This window comes from Telopea speciosissima, chromosome 3, assembly GCF_018873765.1.
Source record: "Telopea speciosissima isolate NSW1024214 ecotype Mountain lineage chromosome 3, Tspe_v1, whole genome shotgun sequence".
NCBI classification, from domain to species: Eukaryota; Viridiplantae; Streptophyta; class Magnoliopsida; order Proteales; family Proteaceae; genus Telopea; species Telopea speciosissima.
In genome coordinates, this window is record NC_057918.1 from 4,014,757 (window position 1) to 4,038,084 (window position 23,328).

At 40.3% G+C, this 23,328-nt stretch overlaps 1 protein-coding gene across 2 annotated transcripts in view; it reads left to right on the forward strand.

The window, feature by feature from the left end:
- Positions 1-23,328, forward strand: part of LOC122653549 (urease-like) — a 52,335-nt gene that overhangs the window by 9,540 nt on the left and 19,467 nt on the right. For both annotated transcript variants that reach the window (XM_043847409.1, XM_043847410.1), the window contains exons 3-10: positions 1,195-1,268; positions 7,768-7,813; positions 8,480-8,585; positions 19,518-19,660; positions 21,420-21,530; positions 21,885-22,064; positions 22,207-22,566; positions 22,655-22,763. In XM_043847409.1, coding sequence (XP_043703344.1) covers positions 1,195-1,268; positions 7,768-7,813; positions 8,480-8,585; positions 19,518-19,660; positions 21,420-21,530; positions 21,885-22,064; positions 22,207-22,566; positions 22,655-22,763 — 1,129 coding nt within the window. The remainder of the gene's footprint in view (positions 1-1,194; positions 1,269-7,767; positions 7,814-8,479; positions 8,586-19,517; positions 19,661-21,419; positions 21,531-21,884; positions 22,065-22,206; positions 22,567-22,654; positions 22,764-23,328) is intronic.

Below are 23,328 nucleotides of genomic sequence, written 5' to 3' on the forward strand. Positions count from 1 at the left end.
TTTCCTAAGTAAGAAAATAGATTCCATCGTGGATCTTCCTGGTATAAAGCCAAATTGGTTCTTCGAAATAGTGGTTTCGTTCCTCAGATGGGTATCAATAACCCTCTCCCATAACTTTTTTGTATGACTCGTTAGCTTTATGCCTCTATAATTATTGCAACTCTGAATATCGGGACCACAATACTTTTCCTCCATTCATCTGGCATTTCCTTAGTACTCATAATCTTGTTAAACAACTTGGTTAGCCAGGCTAAACCACAAAATCCTATGCTCTTCCACACTTCTATTGGGACTCCGTCTGGCCCTAGTGTCTTGCTTACTTTCATCTTTCTTAGGGTTTCTTAGGGCTTTTTTACTTCAGACACCCTAACCTTGCGTATATATTTGCGGCATGTAGTGTCTCAACGAGTACAGCCCTCTATGACCCTATTACTTGAGGAGCCTTCATTTAGTAGGCTGCAGAAGTACTCTTCCCAACGCTTCTTAATGTCCTCATCCCTTATTAGAACTCTACCATCTTCACTTTTAATACATCTAACATGGTCGAAATCTCTACTCATCCTTTCTCTTACTTTAGCTATTTTAAAGATAGCTTTTTCCCCTTCTTTTGTGTTTAGATTGTTATACAAATCATCATATTTCTTTGCCCTCGCTTTCCCCACAATCTTCTTAGCTTCATTTCTAGCCGATTTATACCCTTTTTAGATCCTCTACCTCCTTAGTCTTTGCTATGTCTTAAAATTATCTTTCTTAGTCTTAATGGCTGTTTGGACCTCCTCATCCCACCACCAAGTTTCTCTACAGATATGTCGTTTACCTTTCGATTACCCCAGTACCTCCTTAGCAACCGTCTTAATACAGGCCATCATCTCATCCCACATCGTATTAGTGTCGCCTTCAAGGTCCCACTTTCCTTTTTGGTAATGATTTTTTGATTCCCCCCCCCCCCCCCCCAAAAAAAAAAAGATACTTTATTACAGTTTTATGTAGTAAGATCATCTTTATTTCTGTTTACTTTGGGGTGCTTCCTCACCTCTTATGTCAATAATCTTCTTCATTCATCAGATAAAAAAGGCCTCTTTACAAACTCAGAAACAAAAGAATGTTGCTTTACTATAACAAAGAGTTTATCCGTGGCTCTTAAATTTAGGAAAAACATTTAATTTCTGTCTTGGATTTTTCTGTTATTTATAGGTTTTGGAGTTTGTCCGTGATGGTGATAAGACTGTTGCAAACCTGATGGACATTGGGAAACAACTTTTAGGAAGGTGAGATGAGAATTTGACCTCTGATCTTTTTATGATACTCATGTGAGGTATTGTGTAATATCTATATTTGCAGGACTATCTTTGTCTCATTTATTGGAGAAAAATGAGAGGACATAAAAATGAAAGGATCCTTCATTAGTAATGTTATACTTTGTGACTGGAAAAAAAATCCTTCTACTTATGGCTTTCCAGGTATTGGTAAAGTGAGCGTATTATTGTTTGAAATTAGTGCAGATTGACTTGTGTGATGTGGATATTCTCATTGTTGAGATTAGTATTTATCATGTTGAGCTACTTGAGTATTACTACAGGGGTAGTTTGGGGAAATATTACTACTGTTAAGTGTATTTTGTGATGTCTTAATGTCTTATAGAGAGGGGTATTTATTAAAATATGTACTGTGGGGTTATTGTACTGTGGTACTCTGTTTTAGTGTTAGTGTTGGGTGATGTAAGTCTGAGTTGTGTTAGTGTTACTTTCCTTTATTGTTTCCTTATAGTTGGATTGTAATTAGATATAGTTGGATTGTAATTAGTACGCTTAGTAGGTTCCCTACTAAGAGTCTACTTGCTGATTTATAAATAAAGGAGGAAGACTACGATAGGAGTTACAGAATCCTATCGTGGCAAATTGGGTTCTATTCTCTTCTGTCAATTTCTCTCTGGTTCTCCATCTTAGGTCATTTACACTGATATCATCAAGGCAATCATTGAAAGCTTCAACTGACGAAGTATCAATAGGATCACCACCCTTTTTTTCTTGACTATAGTGAACAACATTGGAATCTCCCCCAAGTCCCCAAGGGAGGGTGCCAACTTGGAGAGCAATAGAACATAGATCACCCCATAGAGTGGAACGCTCAATGGGACAATTGGCAGTAGAGATGACTGAAGAAAAAACAATTATTTCCTTGGGTTTCGGTGATTTGGAGATGGAGGAATTGGGAGGAAGAGGATGAAAAATGAATCTGAATTATGGGAGGGTTCCAAAGCAGCCATATACGACCATTGGGATGGTGATCATAATTGGTAAGAACAGGCCAGGATTGAGAATGAGGGAGGCATTGTGAGATGAATTAGTCTCTTGGACCCTGGTTTTAACAAGGCAACGGAAAATGGCCTGAAGGGCTTTGATACGAGATCGGACTTCTGCTTGCTTTGCCGGGGAGTTGAGGCCTCGGATGTTCCAAAGGAGAGCTTGGTTCCTTGAGCAAGGAAAAATGGGTGCAACAATGTCCTGTGAGGACTAGAAGATTGTGGACGAGAAAGAGAAGGGGTGCTTTTGGAGCGAAAGGGGGTGGAGGGGAAGGGTGGGGAAGGGGGGTGGTGAGGCTAGATGAAGGAGAAAGAGGGAGCCGGAGGTTTGTCAAAGTCGGTAAAGGAGAACGACACAGGGAAAGGGAGGTCGGTAGAGAAGAAGACAAACCTGAACACAAGGGAGAGGGTCGGAGCTAGAGTGTTAGTGGAGTTGGATGGACCGACAAAGGGGGTGGGGAGTCCAGTAGGGAAGGGAGAGAAGGCCCGATAGATATTTAGGCCGGGTTGGGTTGATGGGTCAGAGGAAAAACCAGAGTCATTTAAAGGTGCGATGGGATAGTGGAGGGCCCACAAATGGAAGAAGATTTTGGGAGGGTTAAAAAGGGGGTTGGGTTGGTTGCTGCGATGCTCGAGGGAAGGGAGAGGGGCAAAGAAGAAGAGAGGGTAAGAGAAACATCGGGGGCAGAAGAAGTGTTGGGAGAAGGCGAGATAGAGGGATAACGATAGATCTCAAGGTAAGACGAATGGATGTTGATGGTTTCAGGAAGTGAAAGAGCTTCAAGGATAATGGCAGAGACATAGTTGTCAAGGCGACGCCTTGGTGGCCTTGTTGGTATCGCCTTGATTTTGGATCCTCTTCAACACCTTGGGTCGCCTAGGCGCCGTGAAAACTATGGGCAAAGATTGTCGTAGATGTCAGATGGATAGAGTCAACATTTTGCAGAGGGGAGAACCTGTTTGGTCCACCGGTCCTTGGAGGGTTTCGGACTAGAGGTAGGGAGGGCGAAGAGCGACCGCACGATGATCCAAATGTAGGGAGGGAGGAGGTGGGGGGTAAATGGTGGAGGTGGTAGCATTGGGCTGGGGGGTGATGGTCTGCATGGTGGTTGGATGTTTCCAGTGGAGGTGAGGGTTGGCGAAGGTGGAGAAACCTGGGATGGTAGTGGAGGTTGGCACATGTTACTGTCATGATCGAAGACACGGCACACTAGGCATTAAGGGGGGAGCCACTCGTCTTTTACTGTTTGGTTGAAGATGAATCCTTTATCATCAGCTACCGAGATGGAGGTAGGAGGCACAACGTCAACTGGAATCTCCATAAAAAATTTTGCATATGCTAATCTGTTCTGATTTTTTGTTTGGGCATTTGAATATAGTGGTTTTCCCAAGACTGAGCCGATGACACTGAGACTGTCTTCACACCAGAAGTGAAGGGGAAGGCCGGGGAGAGCTACCCACAGAGGGATTGAGTTTAAATCGACTTTCTGGAGGTGCAGGTATTTGTATTAGTTCCTGAGGAAGATGGGTTTCTTGTCAACCTGCCAAGGACCACCCTCAAGGGCTTGTAACTTGTCTTCTTCGGCAGAGAATCTGAAGATGAAAAAACCGTTGTCCCAAAGGTATGTTTCCAATAGCCCATTTGGTCTCCATTATTTGAACAATGAATTTTGCGCAATGGTGAATGGCGGACGGCTCCCGATGAAGTGGCCAACCAGGGCGTTGTTCCATTTGGATGCTTCTTTGTCCAGAAGACTCCCCTGGTAGAGGGCAGTCTTAGTAGAGTCAATGATCATGGGGGGAATGAAGTGAAGGGCAAGGCCTTCTTGGGAGGGAGATTTTCTTTGATTGAAGAGGGAACTCTAGGCTAAGCATTCTGGTCTATAGAGAGAAGGGGGAGGGGCGGATGTGGATGGAGGGGAGGGTGGGGGAGAAAGTGACCTGGAGAGAGAAGGGGCTGCACCAATGAGGCCAGCCATGGAGGCAGGCCTCAGGGAGGAGGGTCATGGAGGGAGGAGGGGTTGTTTCTTGTTTTTGATTGGCCGTTATTTCAATTGGATATTAAAAATGCATTTTTCTATGTTGATTCGCATGAGGTATACATGGAGCAACCTCCTGGGTATGTTACTCAGGGGGAGAATACTGGGAAGGTGTGCAGGTAAAGCGATTCATGCTTTCAAACAATCGCCTAGAGCTTGGTTTAATAAGTTTAGTTCTATTGTTGCCAGATGTGGTTTCTCACAGTGTTATTCTGATCATTCAATTTTTGTTTGTCAACGGGATTATCGGATGATTGTGTTGGTGGTTTATGTTGATGATATTATTATATAAGGTAATGATACTTTCGGTATTGCCGAGGTAAAAGCTTATTTACATCAGCATTTTTCAAATGAAAGATTTTGGGTGCTTTTCGTTATTTTCTTGGATTTGAGGTTGTTCAAAGTAAGAATTGTGTGAGTCTCTCTTTGAGGAAGTATGTGCTTGACCTTCTATCTGAGACAGGTGTGCTTGCTTTGAAACTGGTTGATACGCCTATGGAGCCGCATCAGAAGTTTAGGACATGTGATATTGAGGATTTGGTAGATAAGCATCAATATTGAAGGCTTATTGGCAAGCTTATCTATTTTACTATTACTTGATCAGATATATCTTTTGCCGTTGGTGTTATAAGTCAGTTTATGGAGTCACCTAAGAAGGTTCATTGGGAGGCTGCCTGACGGAATCTGCAATATCTTAAAGGGGCTCCTTGAAAGGGCCTCAGTTACAATGTTGATTTGGTTGGATATTTGATGTTGAATGGGCTGGTACAGATGGGGATAGGACCACGGGTTATTGTACTTTTGTTGGTGACAATCTTGTCACGTGGAGGAGCAAAAAGCAGATTACTGTGGCAAGATCTAGTGCTGAGGCCAAGTATGGAGCAATGGTCCATACTACAGTTGCATTAATGTGGCTAAGGTCTCTCCTTCAGGAACTTGGTTTTCCGGTTGCCAATTCCAGTAATATGTTTTGTGATAATCAAACGGCTATATATATAGCCAGTAATCCAGTGTTTCATAAGAGGACTAAGCATATTGAAGTTGACTATCATTTTGTAAGGGATGCAGTTTTGAGGAAAATTATTTCCACTCCGTTGTTTCTTTTGCAGATCAGTTGGCTGATATGTTTACCAAGCCTTTTATTTCATCCTGCCTTTCGAGATGGTTTTTCCAAGGTGGGGGTCCTCCCCACCACCCTCGCTTCCCTCCCCTCCCCTCCGGTCTCTTCTTCCTCCCTCTGTCCTCCCCCTCTCCCCCTCCTTCCCTTGATCATCCATCATTCCCCCTTCGTTATTACCACCGGCGTCATTTAAGCTCCCCTCCTTATCCCAAGAAGTTCTCCCACCAGGTTTCCTTGCCCTGTCTTGGGGGGCTCTTGCCGCTTCCTTCTCTCCATGCCTGATGTATATAAATCTAGGGCTAGAGACCTTGAGTTGGATGTTGGGTCATTTGTTGTGATTTAGTGGGAAAGCCTGCATTTATTTCAGCTTCACCTCGGGTTTGAGCACAGTCTCTCAAGAAGCGTCCTCTCCCTGTAATTGTCTGTATGTAGTTTTTTGGGGTGCCCCCCCTCACTCTATAAGGTAGGGTCTTGAAAGTTGTTTGTTGTACCTCCTGGCCACCCCCCTTTTTCTCTTTCTAATGGATTTTGTATTTACCCCCCCCCCCCCCAAAAAAAAATGTATAGATGCTCCAGCTTGAGGGGGAGTGTTGAAGTTTATGTTTTATATTCTAGTGTTTGCGGCAGGGTAGGGTATTATTGGTTTCTTTTATTTTGTTTTATTGTAACTTAAGCACTCGTTCTGGTGTAGGGGGATGTTGGTATGCTGTTCATGTTTATTTCACTTGTTAATATAACCCTACTGCTCACGGTTTGGCTGAATGGCCAAACCGTGAGGTGTTTTATAACTTGCAGCTCTCATCTCTGCTTCTTCTCTCCTTCTCTATATTTCTCTTGTGTTTGCAGCTGTTGGGTTCAAGTGCTAATCTCATCACAGAATGCATGGGAGAGCATCCTGGTTCAACTCAGCAATGACATGATAGAAAATCGACATTATGAAACACGAGTCATAACGGGGTTCAAGCAAGGAATAAGAGCTCCCGTTGGAAATGGTGTTCAGATCAGGTTTTGGAAAGACAATTGATGTGGGAACGATCCCACCTATGGAGTCTCTTTTCCTTTGTTCTTCAGCTTGGAAAATGATGAAGATTCTCTAATGAGCCAGTGTCTGGGTATCTCTTGGCAATAAACCTGGCCACCTACACCACGAAGAAATCTCAAGGAATGGGAGATTAATTCCCTTTGCAAGACTGCCCACTATGTTTTGCCGTCCCTATTATACAGAGGAGGTCTGGAATTCTATCTTGGTGGAAACAAGAATAACTCGGCATAGGCCCTTGCCTTCAAAGATATGCTGTATACTTGGGTCTCTTGAAATTGCTTCTGCAGAACTAGGAGATATGACTTTGCTGCTCCATGCTTTTTCTTGGTCTAGATGGAGAGAAAGGAAGAAGCCGATATTTTGAAGCCTTTTGGAGCCTGCTTTTGTGGTTGCTTAGAAGGCTAAGGCTTCTTATTGTAAGGAATTCAATTATGATACAAGATATACGGCATAACTGGCGAAACTTTTTGTATGGTGTTTTTGGTTTCACTTTCCTTTCTTGTGTTAAATTTAAAGCTTTCATTGGTTTTGGTTGGGTTTTTGTGATAAATTTATCAGCCCTTCGTCATTCCCTTTGGGGTTGATATGGAGCAAGGGGGACCCATCAGATGCAGATTTTCATTTGGCGTCTGTTTTGAGGACAGTATACTAACTGTAGATCATTCCAAGAAAATTGTGCAGTTTTGCTGCAGAATCTGCCCTACACCTTTCCAACACTGCAGGTTTTCTTTCAAAGTTTGAAGCTACATTTTGGAACCCTATGATGTGGCATGGGTCATGCCTTTTGATTTGAAGGGATTGCTTTATGGGTCACATATAAGTGGAATCAATCAAAAAAGGCCAGAGGATATGATCTTTATTCCTTCCTGTGACTTTGTGGAGTATAGTCGGCTTGTAAGTACAGAGCCTCTGAAGACTCTGTCTTCTGGTTAACGAAATTGTATCTAATGTTAAGGAGCTAGCAGTTTCTGCACTTCTGATATTGTTTGATCATTTTTTCTGGTAATCTATGCTGTTAGATTCTCCATAATATATTCGTTTATGCTATAGGAGCATAATAGTAGGTAGGATTATTAGTCTTTGTACATGGCCACTACAATTCATATACAAACAAAATTGTGAAATTCACATATTAATGACACAACCATATTTATTGTTCTTTAGTGTGACTTTTCTTGTTGTGAACTTGTGATTGTATGAACATTAATTTTGAATTGGAACTTTTGGTTATAGAGGTTGAAAACATTGTCTTCTTTCTCACCAGGAGGCAAGTTCTTCCAGCTGTTCCACACCTTTTGGACACCGTCCAGGTAATAGACTCCATAAACGCTGCAATCAATATTCAAACTTATTTGTCCGATAAAGAGTCGAAAACTTCCTAGATAATTAACAAGTGTTATTAAAACATATTCAGAATTTATTCTTGCATAGCTTGGTAATTTGTACAAGCGAGCTGTAATTACAGTGCATATGGAGATCATTTCGTTTGTTCTTCTTTGATAATAAAAGTTTCTTAAAAATGTGTTGTGTTACTGATTGAAAACTCTGCCGTTTCCTGTTCTCCAGCAATCACCTCTCTTAAACTTTAAGTTGATTGAATGTGTCAACTTGTTTTTATTTGGGGAGGGGGGAGGGTTGTTGAATTCTCTGCCATCTTGTTTGGTTGGTAAGTTTCAAACTGTTTTCTATTTATCACACCACTCTACTTCGAATTTCCTTGGACGGTTGGAATGAAGAACATGATGTTATTGAAGAATTGTTTTCGGCTTAGTACTTTCTGACATGCAACATCTATATGAAGCTCGTATATATCTCTAAACTATCCATTCTTGAAACTCAGCTTTTGTATCTTCGAACATGATGTTATTGAAGAATTGTTATCGGCTTAGTACTTTCTGACATGCAACATCTATATGAAGCTCGTATATATCTCTAAACTATCCATTCTTGAAACTCAGCTTTTGTATCTTCATTAGGTTGAGGGGACTTTTCTGGATGGGACAAAGTTAATCACCATTCATGATCCTATTGCTAGTGAGGATGGAAATTTGGAGCTAGCTTTACATGGTTCTTTCCTTCCAGGTAAAGAATGGCCACTAGATAGATAGTATGCCTATTCGATTTTAGGTGGGTGTTAGCTCTATATTGATATTGTAATTTTTTTGCTCAACACAAGAATTTTAAGAAAGTAGAAGTTTATATTATGCATGGACAGTGAACTTCGATTGTTATTTCGCTGTCTAAATCTCTTGATATTGGAGTAAAAAATATTTCTCGCGGATTGTTAGCTATGTATCATAGACATTGTAATTCTCTTGGTAAGCATGAGCATTTTAAGAAACTATGGCATCTTATTCTTTATAAACATGCATAGACTCTTGGGTTGGTTACTGTTTCCTGCTCCAAGTTTTTCGGTGCTTCAGTTAAGACAATAATTTTCCCTGGATAATATAAATATGAGTTGTTTATAACATTAGCTGGTTGGTTACCTTAGTCTAGCATTTCCAGAGTATGTTTGTATCTCATGTGGTTACAGTGTCAACCTTGTATGAGCTCTCTATTGTGTATATAACCCAAATGTCGCCTTAAAAAATGTACAGATTTTTAAAATTGATCAAAGTTGAAAGTTTATTGTGTATCATCACTAATTATTAAAATCAAAACCATTATACAGTTTGGTCTTTCTTCCTCGAGCTTTTGTGTTTGTGTGTTGGTGATGCATGTCCTTATAAATGCTTACCAGAGACACATAGGGCAGACTCTACTTCGACAAAGTTGGATTGTTTCTTTAGGAAGGTTCTAGTTGTATATCTTTTATGAAGAGTTTAATCAATCATAAGGGGGCGGGGTGGATTTCTACTTGGGAGCTGCCTCCAGTCTTTGCAGTACATCCTAAGGGCTTTGTCCTTACAGATGCATGCCATGCTTTCATGCCAATGTAGTCAGTGGATTACCTCCTGCTCATTGTCCCTCATAAGTCTTAACAACAATATGAGATATCTTCATTCATCTTTCTGCGGTGTTCTTTGTGGTTACATAATAAGTTGAATCTTCTCTAGTTTAACATTTTTTTAGGAGTATAACTTTTTATTCACTTGAGAAAAGAAACAAAATGCAACCAGATAGACAAAGAGCAATACTGTACAAAAGGGGAACAAAAGAAAAAACGAAACAAACTGAAGTAATCCCGTGGACCAGAAATAACATGGACTTAAATATCCCAAGATTGCACTAAATGTTTGAAGACTCAAAAAATCGATGCTGGATCTCAAAAGATTTAGGTCCCAAATATGATTGACCTAGTTTGACACAATCTGGGTTAGACATTCAAGAAACATCCAACTGTTCATTCACTGTTTCAGGATAAGACAATTATCTGGTTTGTTAGCCTAGATGGTGAAATACTGAAGGAGCAGAACTTTGGATGGTCCTGCATACTTTTCCTTCTCCAATATGGTTGGGGGACCTGCACCAAACTTCTCTTTAGGAAAATGCATGCTAATGCACTCAGATGCAGAAGCTTGTGAAAACTAACAATTATAGTTTCCTTCAAAGTTCGAACTGCTTGTGTGATGTTTCAATCAGTAGACATTCTGTTGTGCAGTTTTAGTTGGATTTTAGGTTATGAATGTAAGTAAGAGAAGGAGAGAAAGTTGAAGGAGGAAGAGGGAAGAAGAAGAAGACAAGAGAATAGAAGAGAAGATGGTTCGGTTGTAATGTGTTGTGTTGGAGAGGATTCTCCACACAGCTATATTACTTAATTGATAACAAGGGAAATATTACATCCTCCTCCCTAGGAGGTAAAAGGTAAAAAGGATAAAAAAAAAGGAGAAAATACATTATAATGCAACTAGACAAAAGACTAGTTCCTAAAATACCTTTATTGCATAAATTCTAACAACTCTAACACTCCCCCACAAGCTGGAGAATAAATGTCATGCATTCCTAGCTTGCATAAGAGGGTACCAAACTGAAGAGAGGTAAGCCCTTTGGTGAAGATGTCCGCCAGTTAATCACCAGTCTTCATGAAAGGGGTACAAATGCAGCTGGAGTCTATCTGCTCTTTAATGAAGTGTCGATCCACTTCAATGTGCTTTGTTCTATCATGTTGCACTAGATTGTGAGCAATGCTGATAGCTGCCTTGTTATCATAGTAGAGCCTTATAGGACCTTCAATGTTAAACCCCAATTCCTGAACCAATCGTTTCAACCATGTGAGTTCACACTCCATGAGCCATAGCCCTAAATTCTGCCTCTGCACTGGATTTGGCTACACCAGGCTGTTTTTTGCTTCTCCATGTAACTAAGTTACCTCCCACAAATGTACAGTAACCAGAGGTAGAACTCCTGTTGTGATGGATCCAGCCCTAAATTCTGCCTCTGCACTCGATTTGGCTACAACAAGCGGTTTTTTGCTTCTCCATGTATCTAAGTTACCTCCCACAAATGTACAGTAACCAGAGGTAGAACTCCTGTTTGTGATGGATCTAGCCTAATCGGCATCAGTGAAACCGTCCACTCTCAAGTGATTGTGCCTGGCATATAGCAATCCTTTCCCTGGAGAAGACTTCAAATATCTGAGAATGCGATACACAACATCCAAATGGCCCGATACAGGTTCATCATAGAAATTGGCTTATTTCTTTAGAAATAGGTCTAGGGTTGGGTTATATACATGTTGGGTCTTTGTTTCCAAGGGTTTTCTATGTATTAGGCCACTTTAATGAGCCTAAACTAGGGGTACATAGGTTGCATACGGGATTAGCCCAATACTTAGTTTATTTTTATGTTTTTTAATTGAACCGGTTCAAATTGGTTGCATCCAATTGGTTCAATTTAAGTGATCATGTGACTTGGTTAAGTGGTCATGTAACAACTTAAGTGGTCATGTGATGTAAGTTGGGCTAGATTAGGACTCTACAAGTCCAACCATGTTTTGAGTCTATTTCCTTTAGTATTCTAGTTTCCTAGTCAGTTTAAGTGACCTAATAGGTTAGGGATAGGGTTAGGCCATTCTTTTTTAGTGTCTAAGTCTATTTTTGGTCTTCTATATAAGTTTGTAAGGGAGGCCAGCATTGAATATGAATTTGATTAATAAAAATTAGCTTTATGCTTGCTGCCATTGCTGCTGCTCTTTGTAAGTGTATATCCTTGTGGATCTCAAGGTGGATGGGGTGGGTGGACTCCTGCGACTGTCTAGTACCGGGAGGTTCTTCTTCTTCTTCAATCGAGCTTCTTCAAGCTGCTGCTGCTGCTGCCTTTGAAGGAGATCAAACCAGTAAGTAATTTTAGTTTCCTGCATATATCCTTCCCCTCCATCCATCAAACCCTAACCTCCATTAAACTTGCAACTCCTACCTTAACTAGGACTCCCTCATAACTTCAGATCTGTCCATTAGTTTCAAACCAAACTTCCAGCATACGACCCCCACACTTCTCCGTACACTCGATCCTAAACCCAGCTCATAACTCCCACTCTATCCCCTCCATTCCTCTACTCCATTAAAACCCAAAACCTGCAACTCAATTCTTTCCAGAATTGCAGAATTTTAAAACCTTCCCAAATCCTATTATTTATATGCCAGAAAAGCACCCTAGACCTGCATATTAAACCTACATAAGACCCATTCTCAAATTCCCATCCTAAACCCTAGAATTAACCTAAAACCTAGTGCTGTCCATTCGAACCAGCAACCCCTTTTGCTATTGATCCTGTTATCTAGCTCCTAGTAGGTCTCCTACCTATCTAGGACTACATTATAATAGGATCAATAGCAAAAGGGGTTGCTAGTTCGAATGGACAGCACTAGGTTTTACGTTAATTCTAGGGTTTAGGATGGGAATTTGAGAATGGGTCTTATGTAGGTTTAATATGCAGGTCTAGGGTGCTTTTATGGTATATAAATAATAGGATTTGGGAAGGTTTTAAAATTCTGCAATTCTGGACAGAATTGAGTTGCAGGTTTTGGGTTTTAATGGAGGGGATAGAGTGGGAGTTATGAGCTGGGTTTAGGATCGAGTGTAGGGAGAAGTGTGGGGGTTGTATGCTGGAAGTTTGGTTTGAAACTGATGGATAGATCTGATGTTATGAGGGAGTCCTAGTTAAGGTAGGAGTTGCAGGTTTAATGGAGGTTAGGGTTTGATGGATGGAGGGGAAGGATGTATGCAGGAAACTAAAATTACTTACTGGTTTGATCTCCTTCAAAGGCAGCGGCAGCAGCTTGAAGAAGCTCGATTGAAGAAGAAGAAGAACCACCCGGTACTGGACAGTCGCAGGAGTCCACCCACGCTCTCCACCTTGAGACCCACAAGGATATATACTCATAAAGAGCAGCAGCAATGGCAGCAAGCATAAAGCTAATTTTTATTAAGCAAATTCATATTCAATGCTGGCCTCCCTTACAAACTTATATAGAAGACTCAAAAATAGACTTAGACACTAAAAAGGAATGGCCCAACCCTATCCCTAACCTATTAGGTAACTTAAACTGACTAAGAAACTAGAATACTAAAGGAAATAGACTCAAAACATGACTGGACTTGTAGAGTCCTAATCTAGCCCAACTTACATCACATGACCACTTAAGTTGTTACATGACCACTTAACCAAGTCATATGATCACTTAAATTGAACCAATTGGATGCAATCAATTTGAACCGGTTCAATTAAAAAACATAAAAATAAACTAAGTACTGGGTTAATCCCGTATGCAACCTATGTACCCCTAGTTTAGGCTCATTAAAGTGGCCTAATACATAGAAAACCCTTGGGAACAAAGGCCCAACATGTATATAACCCAACCTTAGGCCTATTTCTAAAGAAATAAGCCAATTTCTATGATGAACCTGCATCATGGCCACTCTTGGGGGCATGTATAAATTGGCTTACCACTCCCACTGCATAAAAAATGTCTGGATGTGTCATAGAAAGATAAATAAGCTTCCCCACTACCCTCTGGTACTTTCCCGCATCAACAAGAGAGGGACCACAATTTTCTCCTAGTTTGTGATTCTGCTCAATAGGAGAATTTGCTGGTTTGTAGCCTAGCATCTTTGTCTCTGTGAACAAATCAAGAACAAACTTTCGTTGGCATATGTTGATTCCTCTCTTGGACCTTGATACCTCAATTCCCAAGAAATACTTAAGGGACCCAAATCTTTGATTTCAAACTGTTGAGCCAAGTAGATCTTCAGCCTTTATCTCAGCTCTATCATCTCCAGTAACCACAATATCATCAACATAGATAATAAGGGCTGTGATGGTACCAGTACCCTGCTTGGTAAAGAGAGTATGGTCAGCTTGACTTTGGGAATATCCATTCTTCAGAATAACCTTCCGGAATTGCTCAAACCCTGCCTTTGGTGACTGTTTGAGACCATATAGTGCTTTCTTGAGGAGGCACACTTTCCCTTCAGCTGAAGGTATTTTGAAGCCTGGTGAAGTTTGCATGTACACTTCCTCTTCCAAATCGCCATGAAGGAAGGCATTATTTACATCTAACTGATATAATGGCCAATTTTTATTGGCAGCCAATGATAATAAAACTCTTATAGAGTTATGTTTAGCCACAAGAGCAAATGTCTCCTGATCGTCAATTCCATAGACTTGACTGTACCCCTTGGCCACCAACCTTGCTTTGTACCTTTCAATTGTACCATCAGATTAATACTTGATTGTGTAGACCCATCTGCATCCAACGAGGACTCGTCCCCTGGGAAGATCCACCAATTGCTAAGTATCATTCTTCTCAAGAGCCATCATCTCCTCAGAAATAGCTTGTTTCCACTTTGGGTCAGACATAGCCTCAGTGACATTATTGGGAATGAAAACAGAAGAGAGAGCAACATTAAAGGCAAGAGCTGTAGGCGAGAGAGCAACATAGGAAACAAATTGGGCTATAGGATGAGTACAAGCTCTTTTTCCTTTTCTAACAGCAATAGGAAGGTCTAAATCAGAAGGAAGAGAAGGGATGTTACCTGACTGAGGAGGATGTGGATCCAAAGTGGACTTTTGGCAAGTCTTCTTTCCCTTCAAGCATTCACCTCTTTTGTACACAATCACTTCTTTTTCGTTGTTATCATCTACACCTGATTGATCATCAGTATCAACCACATCCATAGCTCTGTGTTTTCCAATGTCAAGCATAAAAGGAGAGATGGGTAGAGGAGAAAGAAAGGGAATTGTTGGATTGTATGGGCCAGAATACCGTGGGGGTATTCTAGACTTTTTCCTATTTTTATTTCATATACAGCCATGTCAGCTATGTTGTGGACAATTTTGTCCATGTATTTTCTATCTTTTATTATAAATATATAGCTTGGGGTCTACCTTAGATCATCCAAGCATTATTCTCTAATTCTAATCTCTCAACATGTCTAGCATGATTGTACTAAGCATGTGGAGGTTGACCGACATTTTATCAAGGAGAAGCTCGAAGCCGGACTCATCTGTGTTCCCTTTGTGAAGTCTGCTGATCAGTTAGCCAATGTGTTCACTAAGGGGCTAAGTGTTTCTGCCTATCTTAGTCAAGTTGGGCATGCATGACATATATGCTCCAACTTGAGGGGGAGTGTTGGATTGTATGGGCCAAAATACCGTGGGGGTATTCTGGATTTTTTCCTATTTTTATTTTATGTACAGCTATGTCGGCTATGTTAGGGACAATTCTGTCCATGTATTTTCTATTTCTTATTATAAATATATGGCTTGGGGTCTACCTTAGATCATCCAAGCATTATTCTCTAATTCTAATCTCTTAACAGGAATATCAGCATCTTGTTCACTTCCACAATTCTCCCCCTAAAGAGGATGTTGAGAAGGGACAAAGAATGGGACAGATTCAAGGAAAGTGACATCTTTGGAGTGGAGATACCGACGAGAAGAAGGGTGATAGCACTTGTAGCCTTTGGTAGTAGAAGAATACCCAAGAAAGTGACACTTGAGAGCTTTGGGATCAAGTTTAGTGCGAGAGGGAGGATTTGTTAACATGCACATAACAAACACATCCAAAGACTTTGGGAGGAAGAGAGAAAGCAGAAACTAGTGGAGATAAGGTTTCTAAGGGAGATTTGGGACCAAGGAGTTTGGTAGGCATGCGGTTTATGAGAAAGGAAGCAGTGAGAAGAGCATCAGACTAGAAAGTCCTAGGAACATGCTTGTCAAATAAGAGACTACGGGTGACCTCCAATAAGTGACGATTTTTCCTCCAAGCAACCCCATTTTGTTGGGGTGTGTCAACACACGCTAGCTGATGGATAATACCATTATGAGCAAAGAAGGTTTGGGGGCCACTAAACATGTATTCCCTCCCTTTATCAGAACGAACAATTTTAATTCGAGTATCAAACTGAGTTAGAATCATCTGATAAAAATTCTTAAATGCATCACAAACATCACTTTAATGCTTCATAAGAACAGTCTAAGTAGTACGAGAAAAATCATCAACAAATGAAACAAAGTAATGATAGTCAAATAAAGAGGTAGTAGGGGAGGGTCCCTAAACATCCATATGCACAATATGAAAAGGAGCTGTAGATCTATTGTCATGATATGGATAAGAAGAACGACAATGTTTGGTAAACATACATGGTTCACAGTGAAAAGCATGAGAAGAAGTAAAAGATGAAAATAAATGAGGTAATTGTTTCCTCATTACAACAAAAGATGGATGGCCCGGACGACGATGCCATAACAAAATCCACATAACTACTATCATTACTTCCACACACACATAGGACTGAGCTGTGGACAAAAAAGGTTCAAAAAGGTAAAGGCCTTTCTCCTCACGTCCACTGCCAATAATCCTCTTCGTCACCAAATCCTGAAAAAGACAATGGGAAGGAAAAAAAGTGACACAACAGTTCAGGGATTTAGTCAAATGACTCACGGATAAAAGATTAGCAGTAAGGTTAGGGATGTGAAGGACGGAAGCAAGTGAAATGGATGTTGTGACAGGAATGCTACCCTTACCAGAAATGGAGGAAAGGGAGCCATTAGCTACCCTAACCTTATCCTTACTAGAACAAATGGTGTAGGAATCATAATAATGAGACGTACCAGTCATGTGGTCAGTGGCACCAGAGTCAATAACCCTACTGGGCTGTAGTAGAAGTTGATGTGGAGACCTGCAAAGCGAAGGATGAAGAGGAGCTGGCCACTGTAGGAGTAGAAGAAGATGTGCTCAGATGTGACATGACTCTGCGAAAAACTACATCCGTCAAGGTAGAATCATCCTGTGTGCTCTCTACGACCACCACGGGTACCAATAGCTCCACCTTGTGTACCAGGAGAGGACGACCCTGAAGAGTCCAACACCTATCCTTAGTATCTCCAGATCTGCCACAATGATCACATCGAAATCTGTCTCTGTCTTCCCCACGGTTAGGCCTTTGGCCTCTACCACCTCCACGGGCATCTCTGTGAGAACTAGAAGTGAGAGCAGACCTCTCAAGAGGTGATGCTGGTTCCATGGCAACACTCCTAGTCTCCTCACTTTGGAAGTAGCTACAGACTTCATCAAGAGAGGGAAGAGGGGACCGGCCTAAAATCTGGATCCTGATTGGCTCATAATCAGGGTTCAGGCCACCAAGTAAAATGAGGACACACTCCTTCTCAAGAATGCAATACACCTTCGCTTCATCCTCTGGGTTGGTTAATTGAAGGTCCTTGTAGTGGTCATACTCCTCCCAAAGATCAACAAAGGTATTATAGTACTCAGAAATAATCCTGTCACCCTGCCTCATTGTAATAATTTTCTAGAGAAGCTGGTAGACCTTGGCAGAGTCACCTACCTTGTCAAAGGTCTGAGAGACACTATCCCAAATTGCCTTGGCAATTTCCTTTCGCATAAACCTTCTCCCAATCTCGGGCTTCATGGACTAAATCAGCAAAGTCATGACTGTGGAATTTTTAGTATCCCATTTCTGATAGGCAGGAGAGCCATGCTCTGGGGCTGTAATAGCACCTGTAATATACCCAAGTTTCCCTTTGCTCCTAAGGGAAAGCTTCATGGAGTGAGACCAATCCAAGTAATTGGTGTTATCTAGCTTCACCATGGAGATTTGTGGATGTGGGTTCTCAAAAACAAACTAAGGGGCTGCCGGAGTAGGCTGTGAATCAGCCGAACCAAGCCCGGAGAGATCTGAATCAATCATATTGTAGAAGAAATGGCACTTGACCATAAACCAAGGTATCCAAATCAGGTGGAGAGTGCACACTCAACCCGAATAGGAAATTCAACACAAGAAAACAGTTCCAGCCAAGGAGAAAATAACTTCAAACTTTGAATAACTCCACCTTAACACTCTTGAAGGAGCAACACCAACTTAGACAAACTCAAAGACTCCAAACAAAGCTGTCCATAACCATTTTTCAACCAATGAAATTACACATTGCATTCCAAATGCAAGAAAAATGAAAGAAGCGGTATCGGTTTTACCTTGGCAGAGCCCATGAAAAAAGGGCAAAGCTTAAAAGACTTCTTCAATCAACAAAAAGGAACAAAAGGGGCATAACAAGAACCCTTGGGCGATTCTAGTGGCCCATCCCCAAGTCCAAACACATGCCGAGAGAGAGAAAGAGAGAAATAGAGCCTGCAACAGGGTGTTGGCGGTAACCCTAGGAGCAGCTTCAATTCTTCAAGAGAGCTTCAATAAAGCTCAAGGATCCACTTCAAACATCTAAATAGGTTGTAAAGAGCCTATTTCTTACTTCTTCAACAACTGTTTCACTTGGAAGCCTCCTCTTTGGAATCCTAGGGCACAAGCGATTCCAAAGAGAGAGAAAAAGAAGTAGCAAGAAGAGGAATATGACTCTCAAACCTAAGAGCTCTGATACCAAGTTGGATTTTAGGTTATGAATGTAAGTAAGAGAAGGAGAGGAGGTTGAAGGAGGAAGAGGGAAGAAGAAGAAGAAAAAGAAGACAATAGAATAGAAGAGAAGAAGGTTCGGTTGTAATGTGTTGTGTTGGAGAGGATTCTCCACACAGCTATATTACTTCATTGATAACAAGGGAAATATTGCATCCACCTCCCTAGGGAGCTAAAAGGTAAAAAGGACAAAAAAAGGTAAGGCAACTAGACAAAAGACTAGTTCCTAAAATACCCTTATTACATAAATTCTAACAACTCTAACAGTCTTGATATATCTATTGGTTGCATCCAGTCTTCTGCATACTCAAGAAAAAAAGATTTCTTGCCAATATCTGACAAATGATATGGACCCTAGATTCCTAATATGAATTTTGGACAATCCTGTAAGAATTTGTCAGTTGTGTACTTGTGTTAGATGGAATTTGAGTTTGTACTAATGAGTCATAGAGCTTGTTGGTTACTAAAGATTCTCTGAACAATTAGAAGCTCTTTAATAGGGAACCGGAAAGGAGAAAATAGAATCCAGAAAGGAAATCAGAATTGTAGGGGGAAAGAGAAGAAACCGTGAGAAGAAGAAGCAGTAGAAGAAGAGGGGGGATCAGAGTTGCAGGGGGGAAAAGAGAAGACGCTGTGAGAAGAAGAAGGAGGGGGGGGGGGAAGGAGAATGCACACACACACAGCCATAAACTCAATTCATTCTTTCATTAGTCAATTCTGTTCCATATTCCTTCTCAAAATACAGTCTTTTAAAAACTCAAAATAAAAAAAATTTGAAGAAAACAACTCCCTAACAACTACATCTACAGCAATAACTGCCAAATAACTCTAAAAATAAAAGATAAAACATAAATAAACTAATGCAGGGCTGGTAGGGCTTGGGCCTGAGATGTTATCCCTTGGAGTATCCAATTGGGCCTGGGCTAGGACTAGTAGGAGCAGCCCCAAATGTCCTGCATCACTCTTAACCTTGGCCTTCGTCTCTAATTGTGCCTTTGGTTATGAACTTTGTTATTTGAGGAATTTTACTAGATTATTTGTCTGAGTCAGTAATAATGATTGACTTTCTTTAGTCCGTTGAGTTAAATTGAGACAGAGCTGAAAATTTTCTTATAGATACTGATGAAAAGAAGTTCAATTCTGCAGTTCCTTCACTCGATAAGTTTCCAATGTCAGAAAATTATAGCATTCCTGGTGAAATAGTTTTTGGATTTGGAAGCATCACAATTAATGCTGGAAGGAAAGCTGTGAACCTTCTAGTTGTTAATGCTGCTGACAGGCCTATTCAGGTATGTTTAGTTAAGTCACGGTCCCTTCTTTTTCTTCCTTTTTTTTTTAAAAAATTTTTGGAAGGGGAATTGTTGGATTCTATTTTGTATTATCTTCTTCTGCCTCATTTGAAGCAACTTTGCACTTTTTTGTAGTTGAGAGATGCTTGCTTTCTGAAGATTAAGTTTGCTTTCTTCTGATCCATTTCTTTCTGTCTTCTCATTACTTCTTCTTGAAACATCTGAATTTTCTAGATGAAACTTGCATTTTCTTAAACTAGATGTGAATTTCTATACTGGATATGAAAATTGCATTGCAGAAATCTCAATTCGTTCTTGAGGATGAGGTGATATTGGTGGTACCTTTTTACTTATTCTGCTGAAATTTCCTTTCTCCTGTTTTGCTTAAATGGTGGTTCTTTTAAGCAAGATTCCAAAGTTCGACAGAACAGCCAATTTCCCACATGGTCAAAACTGAAATATTTTGTTGAAAATGTGTGAACTAGAATGTACTCGAAATCTGGGGAAATGTGAGAAATCCTTTGAAATTTGCAATGAAACTTCAGGGGATGTTTAAATAAGCATAAACATACATTTAGGAATTATTAGCAACCTAAGAAAGCCATCCAAACTGGTTTAATGGTTTCAAAACCTAAGCAAACAGTGTATCATGTAGATTTTGAGTCTGTTAACTTTTATTACTATTCTACACAAACATACGAGGCATATCACGTATCATGCACTTAAAACAATAGAAATCGTGTTATAACATATTGTATTAATTTTATCATATGAATATGTCAAATTCTCCATTTTTTTTAATAATGATATGCTAATACTGTTTACATAAAAAAAGGTGAATCTCAACACTAATATATTGGATCATGATATTCTATTTTTTTTAATAGTTAATTGCAATCATATTTGCCCCTCCCAGACCCTGCTGTAGTGGGAGCCTCGTGCACTGGGACACCCTTTTTTTTTTAATTGCAATCATATTTGTAACGTCACAGATTCTTTTTCCAATTATTATTTTTAAGGGAAAAGGCTGGGTATGCTGCCCGCATGCCGGCGCGCTAGTGGGCACTGTGCCTATCTCTCTCTTCCCCCCCTTTGAAATGACCCCCTATCCCTCCTGTATGATGCTCTGTCGTGTGCCCCCATTGGTGCTGCTCGCTAGTGTGCGGCATGCGGGTGCCATACCTATTCCTCTCCCTATTTTTAATTCATTTTGCAAAACCCACAAAATTTTAAAAAAATTCTGGTAGATTTTTTTTCTCTTAAATATTCTTCAAAGGCTAATTGTTGATAGTATTTCAGTGTATGCACCTAGAATGCAATGAGAGATGCCATTTTCTACCCATTTTTATTTAAAAAAAAAATGTTTCCTAGCACACAAAAAATTATAGGTTTCGTTTTGCCCATTTCTGACTGAAAATTTATATGAATTTATCCACATATATTTCGTTGCATCCCCTTGGGAGATTAAAATATTTTGCAATTCTTCTTTTCACTATTCGGTCGAATTTTTTGAACATTGCTTTGAACATTTCGGATGCAGCATTTATATTTTATGTTGGAAACCTTATTGATTAAGGTTTTTTCTTTCGTTGTGTAATCTATGTCTGTATATTTAGGAGTTACATCAAAAGGAAAGACCTCCACTTATATGTTTTCTTATAGATTCATTAGTTCTGCTGTAGTACGTACTGCTGTTATCTATGGAATTGTCTATTTAAAAATTGATTACAAAATTTTCTATTCACCTTCCTGCATTCAGATTGGAAGCCATTATCACTTCATCGAGGTGAACCCCTATTTGGTTTTCGATAGAGAGAGAGCATATGGTATGCGGCTGAACATACTCGCAGGGACAGCTACCCGATTTGAGGTGGGTATCATGCTGGATGATTGATTTGCAGTATGTACATGTGAAATTTCTTCTATGTTCCTAAATATGATAGTGGGTATTGCTGCTAATTTGATGTTTTCCCTGAAGTGTAGAAATGTTCTCTGTTGCAGTTTGCCCAAATTAAGATGAATAATAATCATCTCTCTCTCTCTGCTGTTGAAACTTGCCTGGTTATAGATATGATTTGAACCTGTATTTTATTTTGTTTTATTAATCTGTAAAAATGCTGCCAATGCAACCCAGGGGCACTTGCATGGGCTTTCACTTGTTCCATCATCTGTCTATTTCCGTGTATGTATCTTTAGGTTAATGATGGTGGTTTTACTTTGGCAGCCAGGGGAAGCAAAACGTGTCGCACTTGTAAGCATTGGAGGTAAACAAGTGATCAGTGGTGGGAATGCCATTGCCGATGGTCCTGTTGAGATTTCCCAGATTGCAAAGGTGATGAATGCTGTAAGTGCTAGAGGCTTTGGACATAGAGAAGAAGCAAATGCCAGGTTTGAACTTTTTGGATGTTGCAAACATTGCTGCCGAACTTCTGTCATTGTTCCTTGTCATGTTTGCAACTTAGTTAGATTCTTTAAGTATCCATAATCTGGAACAGACGAAGAAGTAAAATAGGAGATGCCTGATCCCAGAGTTCTAATTCTGTAGGGAAGATCATGTTTTCACAGTCGTTTCGCATGAGGCCTATGCTAACATGTATGGACCTACTACGGGTGACAAAGTTAGGCTTGGTGACACTGACTTGTTTGCAGAAATTGAAAGGGACTTTGCTGTTTATGGTGATGAATGTGTATTTGGAGGTGGAAAAGTCCTAAGGGATGGGATGGGGCAGGCTTCTGGATATCCACCATCAGATTGCCTAGACACTGTCATCACAAATGCTGTGATAATTGACTATACAGGAATATATAAAGCAGACATCGGTATCAAAGAGGGATTTATCATTGGTATTGGAAAGGCAGGTAATCCAGATGTCATGGATGGTGTTTTTGCTGGCATGGTAGTTGGGGTGAGTTCCCTTTCACAGTGAAATTGATCTAGTGTGGATGTGAGTTCCCATCATAATTAATGGTTTTCCTTTTCATGTATTATTTCAGGTCAGTACTGAAGTTATTGCTGGAGAAGGAATGATTGTAACTGCAGGGGCGATAGATTGTCATGTCCACTTTATATGCCCTCAACAGGCATATGAAGCAATATCCAGTGGTGAGATTCCTATGTATTATGTAAAGTATCCTAGATTAGCAGTAACTGGTGGAAGTTCATTTTGTCTGAATCACTATGCAAGAAAAGTGCCCTGTTGAGGGGCACCTAGGTGCCTTTCGTTGATTATTTAGTTGTTAATCCGCACTGTGCACATGACAAGTCCATAAAATTGATTTGCAACATTGAATCTGTGGTCCCGACTTCCTGAAGTGAAGATGACAAGTAAAACATTTGTTGTAAAATACCATATTCGAATGGAACTGAGGATTTGAGGAACGTTCTTTCTCACGTATTACAATGGCCCTTAACTTTCTCAATATTGAGAGAAGTGACACGGACAGGAGGTTGTTCCAAGAATGATCGTTCATTGCACTATGGGTGCGAAATATTTGGTTTCATTTAGCCTTCTGAAATCCCACTTGAAGCAGTATGAAAACATGCACACAGATTTGTTTTTAAAAAAGACAGGCTTATGGTTGGGGCAAAAATGTGACACTTAAGGCTGATGCCGCAAGTTTAAGAATCATGATACAATTGCCTCAAGCGTATCTCAAAATATTTATGT